This window comes from Neofelis nebulosa, chromosome 17 (assembly GCF_028018385.1).
Source record: "Neofelis nebulosa isolate mNeoNeb1 chromosome 17, mNeoNeb1.pri, whole genome shotgun sequence".
NCBI classification, from domain to species: domain Eukaryota; kingdom Metazoa; phylum Chordata; class Mammalia; order Carnivora; family Felidae; genus Neofelis; species Neofelis nebulosa.
The window spans coordinates 6,372,048-6,386,156 of NC_080798.1; the positions used below are offsets into that span (position 1 = coordinate 6,372,048).

A 14,109-nucleotide genomic window follows, 5' to 3' on the forward strand; every position below is an offset into this window, starting at 1 on the left:
AAATCCTTCGTATTAAGACTATTAGAGCTGCAGAGGAAGGTTGGGATCTTCCCTATCATAACTACGAGAGGTGAGAATGGACTGAATATCATCCAGCTCCTTCTTTGCTGCTGGGGTGAGCTGGCGTGGTGATGTTAAGTTAGGGTCACCAGAAAGCAGTGTTAGGTCAGATGGGCATTAGTAATGCCCAGGAGGACGAACTCAAGTAGTGGTGCCCCCAAATTTTTGTACATCATTAAGAGTACAAATCATTAGGAATGATCTGAATGAGGGGACAAATTTGAGTATTAAACATTTGCAGCCCCGAGCAAGAAAAAGGAGCCGACCTTTGTACTTTTTCAGGGGCTATTTTTCAACCCTGTTGGTGTTGTAGGTCGAGGAGAATGGCAGAGAGCTCATCTAAAGGTTGTTGATGCTGGGCACAAAAAAGGATATCCTTTGTATACTGATAAATGATCAAAGAAGGAAACCACGCTTAATTGGCTCTAATGCTTCATTGACGTAAAACTGGCACATAGTTGGGCTATTAAGTAAGCATCCCTTGGGGAAGGACTTTCCAATGGTAACAGGGTTTTGGCCTGCGGTGATTAAGAACAGGAATGGTAAAGGCAAATTTCTATCTTGTTTAGCTGAGGGGATTGTGAAAAAGCAATGTTTGAAATCAGTAATAAGAATCAGCCAGTTTTGAGACAATGTTGAGGGAGAGGGGTTCCTAGCTACAAGGGGCCAAAAGGCTCAATTACTGCATTAATAGCTCTGAGATCATGAAGAAGTCGCCATTTGCCATTTTTTTTTTTAGGAACACAAAAGACAGGAGTATTCCAAGGGCTACTCCTAGGCTCTATATGCCCATTATTTAACTGTTCATCTACTAATTGTTGGAGATGAATCCATCAGTCCCCTTTTATTGGCCACTGCTCAACCCATACAGGTTAGTTTCCCATTTTAATGGAAGGGGCTAAATTTGAGCAGTGGCTAGGAAGAAACTTGTTTTAAGCTGAATATTCCATTGACTCAATAAGTCTCTTCCCCGTAAATTGATAGGGATATTCATCACATAGGGCTGCATGTAGGATATTTGATCCTCAGGCCCTAAACATTTGCATAAGGTGAGACTGTCGGGAAACCTGGGTGCCTCCAAATCCAACTAGGGTGGCTGTAGGGGCAGTAGCCCAGTGAGAAGGCCATAACAGTTACATCAGCCCCTGTATCAATCAACGCTGAGAAAAGTTTCTCTCTGACCTTTATTTGCAAGAGAGGTTTGTCTTGAGAAATGTTGGTGAGTCAGTATTATTCTAAAGGTGAGTTTGTGCTCCAATGTTATGCCCAGAATTCGCAATCCCCAAAGACCACCAGGGAGTCGAGTCCAATGCAAAAGCAAGGAGCCTTTATTCAAGCTAGCTCGAGCTCAATCTCCTACTTGCACCGATGCAGCGGTGAGATACCGGAGAGAGAGCGAGTTTCAAAAGCACAAAGGTTTTATAGTGGTCTAGGGGCAGCTGGTGGGGTGATGGTCGTGGCCTTAGCCGATTGGCTGGGCAAGGATCATGTTGCATCCACACGACTCCTGAAACAGAATGCTACGGGCACCAGTGACAGTCACAACAAAGTTTATTACAATGAGAGGCAAGGCCGACCGATCGGGACCAACACTCTTGATAAGAGTGTGGCCCCTAACAGCCGGGGTACAGAGTTTTTATAGCCGATCACATTGTTTTATCATCACCTGGGAACAGAACAAAGAAACAGTTTCCAGATGAGTCAGAAACAATTGCCAGATGAGTTAGAAACAGTTGCCTAATGAGGTGTTTATTTTAGACTTTGTGCCTCTAAGTTGCAACCAGTGGATCTCCTTGACCCTGCCTCTGATGCTCTTGTCTTTGAACTTTTGTTTGATTAATTGATGAAGCCTAATTTACCAGAGCAAAGCAAGGCTGTTATCTCTTAACCTTCAGTGTCAACACAAAGCTGTTATTTTTCAAGCTAAGCGTTAGCCCTACACTACAATTTAACCCTTACAATCAGAGTCCCATTGCGCAGGTTGCCGGGCGTGGTTTGAACGGGAAGTTTGAACGGGTGAACAGGAAGTTACTCAAGGGGAGGGGGTCTTAGCGGGTGAGCGGGAATTTCATTCTGCGGTTTTCCCAGAAAAGGGGGCCATGTCGGGGACATAGTCACTCAAGATGGAGGACACAGAACAAAATGGAGTCGGCCGGCCTAGGTCCGCTCTTTCATTCCCCCCTTGTCATGTAGCTTATGGACCCAATCATGGGACTGGCTGCATTTCTATTTTGTCGTCTTCTGTTACTAGGGGCTTGTACTGAGCACGGAGGACCATTAGTTGGATGGCCCCCATGCGGTCCCTGACAAACTGGACCAGCCTGTTGATGCTACAGGGTCCGAGGGTTACTAGTAGGAGCAGGATAGCAAGGGGTCCGGCAAGGGCCGAGATGAGGGTAATTAACCAGGGAGACCAGTTGAACAAAGACTCATACCAGGACTGAGATTGTTCTCTAACTTTCGTTTTTGCAGCCCTTCCCTTATGAGGGCCATAGATTCTTTTATGACCCCCGAGTGATCAACATAGAAGCAACATTCTTCCCCTAGGGCTGCACATAGTCCTCCTTGCTGCATGAATAATAAGTCTAATCCCCTTCTGTTTTGGAGTACTACTTCTGATAAGGAAGTAAGGGACTCCTGTAAATGAGAAATTGATTTCTCAATTCTATGTCTAAGTCAATGGCTGCCCTTAGGGTTCCGTAGTTTTTGTCCTGGATGATGAGTGAGGATATTTCGGTCCCTGCCCCCGCTAATCCCAGTCCCAAGAGCGCAGCCAGAGTTAGGGTTATAATAGGCTCTCTTTTACTTCGGGGGTTACTAGAGCCTAACCTATTAAGTATTTTTTCCCCTGAAAGGTACACTAGCCTGGGGATCAACTGCACGAGTATGCAGAAGCCTTCCTTTGAGGAGTTAAGGACTTAGGAGTGGACGCAGGGAGTGAGGCCGCTGGAACAGGCCCACCATGAATTTTTGGAGGGAAGTAGATACACTGTCTCCCTGGGGACTGTGAGGGTTTCACTACAGAGATGTGACTGCCCCGGGGGGCACGTGGCCTATGCAAGTGCCCTGTCCTGTTATTGCCTGGAGGGTTAGTCTTGCAGTAGCCTGCTGCCATCTGCTGGAGTTAGAGTTGGAGGCTGTTGTATAATTGCCTTTAATGGCAATACCTTCGTAATATGGGGGCCAGACTAGACAGAGCCAACAGGACTTGGTCAGGTCGGGTCCAGAAGTGTTTAGTACCTGGTATGCTCCGACAACCATGCTCCATAGGGGCTCTGTATCAGATAGTAAGTTGTGAGCCGGGGCAGAAGATGCGGGTGACGCTCCGGTAGGGACAGGGGATGTGGAGGGCCGTGTAGCGGGAGCCTGGGTGTTTCTGGGTGTGGCCGTCTGGGCGGGGGCAGGTCGGGGAACTAGTACTTGGTTGGGTCCTACCCCTGTGGGGGACTGCTGGGCAAGGGGGGTTCCTTGCATTCGGAGGGTAAATAACATTCCTTTATCTCGAGGCCCAAGTCTGACCTTGTCATAAAGCCTGACCCCCAGGTTTTTCCAGCTTCCCTCCCTGTTGCCTTTTTTCCTTGTTCTGTGAAAGATATTGACACAGGATTACCATGGCCCGAGACATACGGTGGTCGGGGGCCACCAGGCTGCATTACCACGATGATCTCCGGTGCGTGGTGGGGTCCACCAGATGTGTCCAGTGGTGACACATGACCAAGAGGTGCAGAAGTAGTCTGCCGCATCCCCGCAAGTGTCCCCACCGTCTTTTCCACCAGGACAGACATAGAAGTGAAAGTCTTATCGCCTGAACCCTGTGGTATCAACCCTGGTGTGGCCGGTATAACGGGGAAACAGGCTAAGTCTACTCGTAATTCCGGGAACCATGTGTCTCTAGAGTGGGTCTGGGATGTCTGATTAAGTATTGTCCCTGAGCTGGTGTCTATGATCTGCTAGGTAATGTTTTGGGGGGTGTGGGGACTCCCGGCAGCATGAGCAATGACAAGCAGAGTTAACAGAGTTACCAATATCAGGTGGGTTGAATGCGCTGTAGCTTGAGTGGGTTGTGTTGGTCCCGATTGATGGCCCATTGTGTGATGAAGTCCTTCCAGATCGAGGAGGGGTCCACTGGCTGAACGTGGGTGTGATGGACCCCAGTCGCGATGCCGTCTACTTTGAGAGTGGTGGGGGTTGTCAGCACCACGTTGTAGGGTCCCTTCCAGCATGACTCGAGGGTCTCTCGGCAGTGCCTCTTGACGTAGACCCAGTCTCCCGGCCTGTACTGGTGATGTGTCGGGGTTGGGCCGGCCTCATAGATGGCACAGAGGTGCGGCCAAATGTCCTCATGCACCTTCTGGAGCCCTCTCAAGGAAAGAAAAAATTCTTGATCTTTAAACTCAGCAAGAAGTTCAGCTCAAAGGTTGGGAATAAGAGGGGGTGGCCTGCCAAACATGATCTCATAGGGAGCAAAACCCAGGGTGTAAGGAGTGTTCCTAACCCAGTAAAGGGCATACGGTAGGAGAGTCACCCAGTCCCCGCCAGTCTCCATGGTTAATTTGGTAAGGGTCTCTTTTAGGGTTCTATTCATTCTTTCGACCTGTCCTGAGCTCTGGGGCCTATAAGCACAATGTAATTTCCAGTTTGCCCCCATAGCCTTGGCTACTGCCTGCGTTACCTGTGAGATAAAAGCTGGTTCGTTGTCTGATCCTATCGTGGCAGGAAAACCATACCTGGGTAAGATGTCTTCTAGTAGCTTCTTTTTTTTTTTTTTTTAATGTTTTTTTTTTTTATTTATTTTTGGGACAGACAGAGACAGAGCATGAACGGGGGAGGGGCAGAGAGAGAGGGAGACACAGAATTGGAAACAGGCTCCAGGCTCCGAGCCATCAGCCCAGAGCCTGACGCGGGGCTCGAACTCACAGACCGCGAGATCGTGACCTGGCTGAAGTCGGACGCTTAACCGACTGCGCCACCCAGGCGCCCCTCTTCTAGTAGCTTCTTAGCCACCGTCTGAGCCGTTTCATGCTTGGTTGGGTATGCCTCCACCCAGCCAGAGAAGGTGTCTGTAAATACTGAAAGATATTTATAACCATACTTTCCTGGTTTAACTTCAGTGAAGTCAACCTCCCATTGGGCTCCCAGTCTGGTGCCTCTGAGCCTGGTTCCTTTTTTATTTGGTGTGGCTCTCGCGTTGGTGAGTTGGCAGGTCTTGCAGGCAGATACAACTTGCTCTATTTTGGTGTCCTGTTGGTGAATCTTGATTCTGGCATGTCGGATTAAGTGTTTTAATTTTTGGGCCCCCATGTGAGTAGATTGATGCATGTGCTCTAATATTGAGACTCCGAGCCGGTCTGGCAGCACGAGCTCCTTGTTAGGTATATACCACCATCCCTTTATCTCCTGGGCCATGGGGAGTTTCTTGATCCACTGTAAATCCTCCTGGGAGTATTTGGGCTGGTCTGGTAAAACTGGGTCTCCTGGGTCCGGTAGTTGTATGGTCATGGTGGGAACTGATGTAAGGGCTACTGCCTTGGCTGCCTGGTCAGCCTTTCGGTTAGCTCTAGCTACCACGTTATCAGTTTTCTGGTGCCCTTGGCAGTGGATAATGGCCAGCTTGGCAGGAAGCCATAAGGCCGTAAGCAGGTCAAATATCTCCTGCTTATTTTTTATAGTCTGTCCTTCTGCCATCATTAACCCCCTCTCCTGATAAGTTGCCCCATGAATATGAGCCATGGCAAATGCATAACGGCTGTGTAGATGTTAAGCCGTTTTCCAGCTCCCAGTTTCAGTGCCTTGGTGAGGGTGATGAGCTCTGCTCGCTGGGCTGACGTTCCGGAGGGTAGAGCCTCCGCCTATACGGTGTCTGTTTTGGTGACCACCGCTGCACCCACATACCTGTGTCTGTCCCACATGAAGCTGCTGCCATCAGTGAACCAAGTAGCCTCGGCATCGGGGAGGGGCCGGTCGGTCAGGTCCGTCCGGAATCCATGTACTTGCTCCAGGATCCCCGCACAGTCATGTAGTGGAGCACCTAGGTCAGGGTCGGGCAGCAGGGTTGCAGGATTGAGGGCTGCACTGGGGTGGAACCGCACTCGTGGAGGGTTGAGTAGGAGGCTCTGGTAATGAGTCATATGTGTGTTGCTCATCCATCTATCAGGAGGCTGTTTCAGGACCCCTTCAATGGCGTGTGGGGTCGTGATCCAGATCTCCTGTCCTAGGGTCAGTTTGTGTCCTTGACTAGGAGTGCTGTCACCACAATAATTCTTAGGCATGGCGGCCAGACGGCAGCCACTGGGTCTAGCTTCTTGGACAGGTAAGCCACCGGGCAGTTCCAGGGGCCTAAGGCTTGAGTTAGAACCCCTTTTGCTATTCCCTTGTGTTCATCTACAAAGAGGTGGAAGGGCTTCATAATGTCTGGTAGGCCCAGGGCTGGGGCACTTAGGGAGGGCCTTTTTTAACTGATTAAAGGCAGTTTCCTCTTTTTCAGTTCATTCAAATGTTTTCCCCTCTTTGGTAGCTTCATATAGGAGCCTGGTGATCTCAACAAAACCCGGAATCCAGAGGCAGCAGTAGCCAGCCGATCCTAGGAATTCCCTTACTTCCCTTTGGGAGGTGGGAGTAGGGATCTTCAGGACAGTTTCTTTTCTGGCATCTGAAAACCACCGCTGTCCGCCCTCCAGGATGTATCCCAGGTAACTTACCCTCTCCCTGCATATCTGAGCCTTTTTCGCGGATGCCCGGTACCCTAAGGCCCCCAGCGTAGCCAGCAGGTCCTGGGTCCCTCGCTCGCAGTCCTTGGCCGTGTCGGCAGCAATCAGGATGTCATCTACGTACTGTAGGAGGGTGAGGCCAGGGTGCTCCGTTCTGTACTCACCCAGGTCCTCGTGTAGTGCCTTGTAGAAGATGGTGGGCGAATTTTTGAACCCCTGAGGCAGCCGTGTCCAGGCGAGTTGCCCGCTGTAGCCCTCCTCTGGATCATGCCACTCAAAGGCGAACATGGGTTGGCTTTAGGGTGCCAGCGGCAGACTGAAGAAGGCGTTCTTTAAATCTAGCACAGTATACCAGACCCTGGAGGGCACCAAGGAGTTCAAGAGAGTATATGGGTTGGGATCAGTTGGGTTTATGTCCGTGACCCTCTTCTTTACTTCCCAGAGGTCTTGTACTGGTCGATAGTCATTTGTGTGAGGCTTTTTGACCGGCAGTAGGGGGGTGTTCCAAGCAGACTGGCAAGGAACTAGTACCCCTAGGCTTCATAGTCTCCGGATGTGTGGCTGGATCCCCTTCTGGGCCTCCTGAGACATGGGGTATTGTTTGATCCTTACCGGACCTTCTCCTGGTTTGAGCTCTACCAGGACCAGGGTCCTGTGAGCGACTAGTCCTATGCCCCCCATCTGTGCCCAAACCGAGGGGAATTCTTGTAGCCACCTGTCTATATTATCCTCTCTCGGGAGCGCCTCCTGGTGGAGGCGGTATTCATCCTTCAGTTTCATGGTCAGGACCTGGATGGGGTGGCCCTTGCCATCGGTGACCTGAGGCCCCCCCTTGTCTGAAAGTTATCTGAGCTCCAATCTTGGTCAGTAAGTCTTGTCCTAATAGCGGGTAGGGGCATTCCAGTATTATCATAAAGGAGTGGGATACCCTACCTGTCCCCAAATCTACCGTTCTTCGGGTAGTCCATGAATACTGGCTCATACCAGTTGCCCCTTGTACCCAGGACTTCTCGCTGGCTAGTTTTCCTTGTGGGGTGCGGAGGACCGAATGTTGTGCTCCGGTGTCGACAAGGAAGACAACAGGGGTCCCCTCCACTTTAAGAGTTACCCTGGGTTTGGGGAGAGGGTCCAAATCCCGACTCCCCTAATCACTTAGTTCATCTAGCTCTAAGACTTTTACTCGATCAGTCTTGCTTCCCTTCCCGCCGGCCCTTTTCGGACAATCTCGGGCCCAATGCCCTGTCTCCTTGCAGTATGCGCACTGATCTTTCTGCAGCCTCTGCTTCCCCCCCTTGGTGGTTCCTTTACCTTTTCTTGAGTCATCTGTCAGCTGCCGGAGATGGCGGTCTCGTTGCTCGGGGGAGTCAGCAGTGGTAGCTAATAGTATTCTGGCCAGGTCTCGAGTCTGCTTACTGCTGGCAGCCGCCATGGCGCGAGCCTGCTTGTCCTCAGGAGGCTCCTGGTTATTATATACCTTTTCGGCTACCACCAGTAAGTCCTGCAGACTTTTTTCTCCTAGTCTATCTATTTTCTGTAATTTTCTCCTAATATCTATGGCCAATTGGTTTACAAAGGCCATGATAACAGCTGCCTTGCTTTCCGGAGCCTCTGGATCCATGGGGGTATAGGTACGGAATGCCTCCATGATCCGTTCTAAAAAGGCAGCCGGAGATTCATCTTTTCCCTGTTGTACATTTCCTACCTTGGCCAAGTTGGTTGGCTTTCTAGCGGCCATTCGGAGACCCCCCATTAGAGTCTGGCGGTAGACCTGGAGCCTCTCCTTACCTTCTGCCGTGTTGAAATCCCACTGGGGCCGAGTTAAGGGGAAGGAGGCATCTATCTGAGCCTGGTTGGTGGTGGGATTCCCGTCTGCGCCCAGAACTAGTTTTCAGTCCTCATTGAGGATTCTTTCTCTTTACTCAGTCATGAACAGGACCTGCCAAAGCTGCTGGCAATCGTCCCACGTGGGCTGATGGGTAAAAAGAACAGAGTCTAATAAATCAATAAGCCCTGCCAGTTTCTCGGAAAACTTAGGGTTCTGAGCTTTCCAATTGTAGAGGTCACTAGTGGCGAAAGGCCAATAGTGATGGGGCTGATACCCCTCCGCGTCTGGGGGTCTGGTGGCTCGCAGGGGCAGAATAGTGGAATCGGCGGTGGAGGCGGATTGCTCCCTCTGAGCCCTTTGTCTGGTAAAGGGCGGGCTTGCCCCTGGAGCCTTTCCGCCTCCCGCTCTCGGAACAGCGTCTGCCTCCCCCAGAGGGGGAGGATGGTGTTCTTCCGGCATCCTAGGGGGGTTATACCTGGGGGGGGGGGTTATACGGGGGAGGAAAAATTAATTCTTCTTCAGTCCCCCCTTGTAGGACAGGGTAGAAGGATGCTGAAGGGTGGGTAAGACTTTTCTTTTTCTCCTTCTCTGTCCCCTGCAAAGCAAGAATGGGTTTTGGCTCCAGAGGGTGTGGGGCTAGGAAGGGCTTAAGCCAAGAGGGTGGGTCTTCTACAAGGTCCTGCCAAGTGATAATGTAAGGAAGCTGATCAGGATGGCCTGTCTTAGGCCGAGAGATGATACCCCTGACTCAGTGGATGGTAGGTTGAAAGTCCCCTCTGGTGGCCATCCGACATTGAAAGCTGGCCACTCGCTAGAACAAAAAACCTGCCACCGACCCTTTCGGACTTCCACACTGAGGTTGTTAGCTCTTCCCTTGACATCCTTCAAGTGATCAATCATAATACTTAGAGGAGTAGTCTGAGTCTGTCCCATGACGTCCGTCCAGTAAGTCCACAGAACAATACAGAGAAACACAGAAACAGACAAACAGAGGGCCCCTAGAAACAGTCTTCCAACTCCATGGAAGCAAAACTGAAAGCTAGATGACAGCCTCATGCCAACCGGCGGGAGTGACCCGCCTCATCTCAGACCTTTGAGGGGAATCCACGTCCCTCCAGAAGGGAGGATCGGAACGTCTTCGGAAACTCCGGGCCCATGGTCCTCCAGTGCATCCACTTAGACTGCACCGGGCACTACCAGAATTTCAGAAATGAGCTCACGCAGAAGAGACAGGGAACAGACAGACACTAACCGTGGCCAGTCAGGCTCTCCGGATTGGGGGTTCCTCGGGGGTCTTGGGGATCCTGGACGAGCCCCCAAATGTTATGCCCAGAATTCGCGATCCCCAAAGACCACCAGGGAGCCAAGTCCGATGCAAAAGCAAGGTGCCTTTATTCGAGCTAGCTCGAGCTCAATCTCCTACCTGCACCGACGCAGCAGTGAGATGCCAGAGAGAGAGCGAGCGAGTTTCAAAAGCACAAAGGTTTTATAGGGGTCCAGGGGTGATGGTTGAGGCCTTAGCCGATTGGCTGGGGAAGGATCAGAGTCTTGTTGCGCAGGTTGCCGGGCGTGGTTTGAACAGGAAGTTTGAATGGGTGAGCGGGAAGTTACTCAAGGGGAGGGGTTTTAGCGGGTGAGTGGGAATTTCTTTCTGCGGTTTTCCCGGAAAAGGGGGCCGTGTCAGGGACCTAGTCACTCAAGATGAAGGACACAGAACAAAATGGAGTCGGCCAGCCTAGGTCCATTCTTTCAAGTTTGTGCTCCCAAACCTGCCCTCTTTTCTAGGTTTGTTCACAGCTCTGGGGACCCAATAAGGAAGGATAAGGAGTTGAGCCAATTGCTGTCCTTTGTTGATGGTTATTAACTTAGAGGCCTGTGCCATAATTTTAATTTCCCCTGTGAAATCACTATCACCCCTGGAAGGACTAGAAGTCCTAGTCCTAGCACTACTCTATCTAGCACTAGCTGAATATTCCATTGAGTCAATGAGTCTGGATTGTGCTAGATCTTTCAAGAAGGAGACCAACATAGCCTTTGGGAAGTGGGCCAAATATACCAGAACGAATGAGGTATACATGTCCAGGCTGATTAAGTGTGATGATCTCCTGGGATTCTAAATCTAACCCTGCGCTTCTGTGGGTGGCGGCACATAGGGATCCCACGGATTTTGAGTAGCCTGGGCCTTGGGTTGGGGAGGGTGACTTTCCTTGTGGACAGAAAGGAGCCATCCCCTCCCTTTGTTGTCCTGGATATGGAGGGGGGCACTCATTTGGGAGTTTCCCAAACTGAGGGGATGGCCGTCTTTATCAAATTTACACCTACAGTTATTTACCCAATGATTCCCTTTCTTGCATCGAGGTACAATCCTGGCAAGCCTGGCAAGCGGGAGTTTGGGGGAGTGTTTGCAAAGGGACAATCCTTTTTTAAGTGTCCTGCTTTTCCACAGCCAAAACGGGTTGTGTCAGATTGTTTAAAGGCCAAGGCAAGTAGCTTTGTTTTGTGGGGTTCTGTTCCCACGTTTTGACAGGTCTTAACATATTCACTGATAGTGGCTCTGGGGTTATTTGCATTGGGTTTGATATGCTTAAGAACTCTTTTGCAATCCTCACTAACATTTTCAACAGCCAGGGACAGAAGTATTCTTTTGGCTGCTTCCATATTATCAGTCTGTCTTTGAATAGCCTTTTGGAGGCGCTTGATAAAATCCATATAGTTTTCAGTGGCCTCTTGTCAGAAATTAGTAAAGGACCCTGATGATTTTCCTGAAATGGGGATTTTATGAAAAACATGTCGCACTTTGAGTTTGCTGCCTTGGTTGTGTAAAGGGCAAACAGAGCTAGCCTCCTGTAGCCTGGGAGTAAACTATGACCTATGTAAGCTTAGAAGGACCCCAGAATATGAGATGCTGAAACAGGGTTTCTTTTGGGCTTTTCTAGTGTTGCATCCACACAACTCCTGAAACAGAATGCTACGGGCACCAGTGACAGTCACAACAAAGTTTATTACAATAAGAGGCAAGGCCGACTGATCGGGACCAACACTCTTGATAAGAGTGTGGCCCCGAACAGCCGGGGTACAGAGTTTTTATAACCGATCACATCGTTTTATCACCTGGGAACAGAACAAAGAAACAGTTTCCAGATGAGTTAGAAACAGTTGCCTAATGAGGTGTTTACTTTAGACTTTCTGCCTCTAAGTTGCAACCAGTGGATCTCCTTGACCCTGCCTCTGATGCTCTTTTCTTTGAACTTTTGTTTCCTTAATTGGTGAAGCCTAATTTACAAGAGCATGTGGGGTAGTTTACCAGAGCAAAGCAAGGCTGTTGTCTCTTAACCTTCAGTGTCAACACAAAGCTGTTATTTTTCAAGCTAAGCATTAGCCCTACACTACAATTTAACCCTTACATTTCCCCCTTTTCTTGTCAGTGAATCAATCCCTTGATTCATCATTAGGAACTAAGGGGATATAATTGGATCTGATCATCATAATTTTTATTTCACTAACTCGCTTCTTGACATATTATACTAACCAATTGATAATGCACGGGCCAATAGTTAACCCGAGAAGTAACAATAGCAGTGGCCCAGCTACGGCCATAAGCAGTGATGTGAGCCAGGGGGACCAAGAGAATAAACTCTGATACCAATTATTGCTGGCTTCCCTAACACGTTCCCTGGCCCTAAGATTATCCCTGACCAAACTGAGAGTGTCTCGGATTACTCCGGAATTGTTCGCATAAAAACAGCACGTTTCTCCAAGGGCCACGCAGAGGCCCCCTTCCTTCATGAAGAGTAAATCAAGCCCTCTTCTGTTTTGTAATACAACCTCGGCTAAAGAGTCTACTTGGTGTTCTAGCCAAGAAATTGAAGTTTCCAAGTAGCCTAGGTCTCGGTCCACTTGCTTGCTTACAGTTTTGAAAGTTTGGTCCCCCACAATGAGTCCAGCAGTTCCAATAGCTGTGGATCCCGCAATTCCCAGTCCCACTAGGAGTGGAATGAGGACTGGTGCTGCCCTTTTTACCCTGGAATGTCCTTCAAATAGACGTAAATGTTCTCTCCCTGCTTCTCCGCTATATAGGTATATTTGTGGGAGAATATGAACTAGGATACAAATCTCTTGGGTGCCGACCCCAAAGTATGCGGCTGCAATGCAGGGGGTAATTCCTGATGAGCAAGCAAACCAGGCTCCAGTAAGGGCTCGGTATGCTATATTTTGGGCACTATCAGTATCTGAACTACTTGGAATATACACTTCTGCACAAGAGTTTTTGTAAGGGGAGTTCTGCCAATTAAATTCTTGGGACACTATACACCAACCCTGCCCTTGGAGGTCTCCTAGGGTTAAAATTGGTTGTGAACCCCAAGGGCACACTGTCGTGCTTGGATTTAGCAATTTCACGACATGCTTTTCTATGTCTTGTCCAATGCTAGCATTTGTAGCCACTCCCACATAATATGGGGGTTTAGGGTTTAAACACAGCCAACAATCTTGTACAATCTCGGTGTGAGATGAATTTAGCCAAGCATACATAGAATCTACTACATCTAGCCAATGAGTCTCAGGGGAGAACGGGTTCTGGATATGACCTGTAGTTGGTAATTCCAACTTTGTGGGGGCACCCGATTGCGGGGTAGGTTGGGAAGGGACAGTCGGAAAGAGTGGGGGGTGTACAATCATATCCTTGTTTGGCCCTACCGGATTGAGTGGAGTTTTTCTTTTAACCCTTTGTATAGTAAAGGAAATGCCCTTGTCAACTCCTGGAGCATACATCCTGAGACCCCAAGTGTGTCCAGTGTCCCAGGAATAGGAAAAGGTACTGGAACTAGAAACCTTTTTTAAACATATTTTTGTTGGGTTACATTTTCCTTGAGTCTTACATTTGGGATCTGGAGTTCTAAGGAGGGTGATTAAGGGATCAGGGCCCTGTCCTGCCAGCCAGGGGGCCAGTGTTTCACACCCCCATTTTGCACAATGGTATTGGCCTTTTCCTTCACATCCGACCTTTCTATTTGCAGGGCAACTGTATAACCCTGGTATGTTAGCCAATTTTTGTTCTTGATCCCTGTGTCCACATCCATAGGTAACCATATAGGGGTTTTCGGGGACCGGAGGAGCGAAGCCCATTGACTGTTTATAATTAGTAACTAAAGTCCCCCATGAGTCCCCCACCAAGTCGCATAAATCAAACAAAAAACAAGGCACAGTGGAAGAGGTATTAGATGCTATCACCTTTCCCGTGACAGTGTCCCTGTGTTCCCATCGGTATGGCCAAAAAGATAGGGGATGCAATTCCCTACAGTCCCCCACACTTATCACCATACAAACCCAGAAAATTATTATTCCCGCATCAGTCTTAGCTTTAAAGGATCTTCTGGATGCCTTTGAACCTTCCATTGCTGTTTGTTATCTGGTTCTGTATCAGTCTGGGTTGTTCCCACCTTCACGCAGTTTTTCTTAACCTGAGAGTGATGAATCCAGGTTCGGACACCATCTACCTTCACGGCCGTGGGCATAGTC

The 14,109-nt window shown here is 49.4% G+C and overlaps 2 protein-coding genes across 2 annotated transcripts in view; both read right to left on the minus strand.

Annotated features, from left to right (window-relative positions):
* Positions 1–1,593: 1,593 nt before the first annotated feature.
* On the minus strand, positions 1,594–13,502 carry LOC131499591 (endogenous retrovirus group S71 member 1 Env polyprotein-like). Its single transcript, XM_058707687.1, has 2 exons — positions 11,704–13,502; positions 1,594–1,726 (listed from the first exon to the last, which is right to left on the minus strand). The coding sequence occupies exon 1, from the start codon at positions 13,360–13,362 to the stop codon at positions 12,112–12,114; it is 1,251 nt and encodes a 416-aa protein (XP_058563670.1). The 5' UTR covers positions 13,363–13,502; the 3' UTR covers positions 1,594–1,726; positions 11,704–12,111.
* LOC131499603 (uncharacterized) overlaps positions 7,456–14,109 on the minus strand; it is a 38,455-nt gene continuing 31,801 nt past the window's right edge. The window contains exon 3 of the mRNA XM_058707696.1: positions 7,456–8,736. Coding sequence (XP_058563679.1) covers positions 7,912–8,517 — 606 coding nt within the window. The 5' untranslated portion in view covers positions 8,518–8,736 and the 3' untranslated portion in view covers positions 7,456–7,911. The remainder of the gene's footprint in view (positions 8,737–14,109) is intronic.

Bases quoted from the DNA above. Each gene is read 5' to 3' on its own strand.
- LOC131499591 (XM_058707687.1), bottom strand. From the start codon at position 13,362: ATGTATGCTCCAGGAGTTGACAAGGGCATTTCCTTTACTATACAAAGG.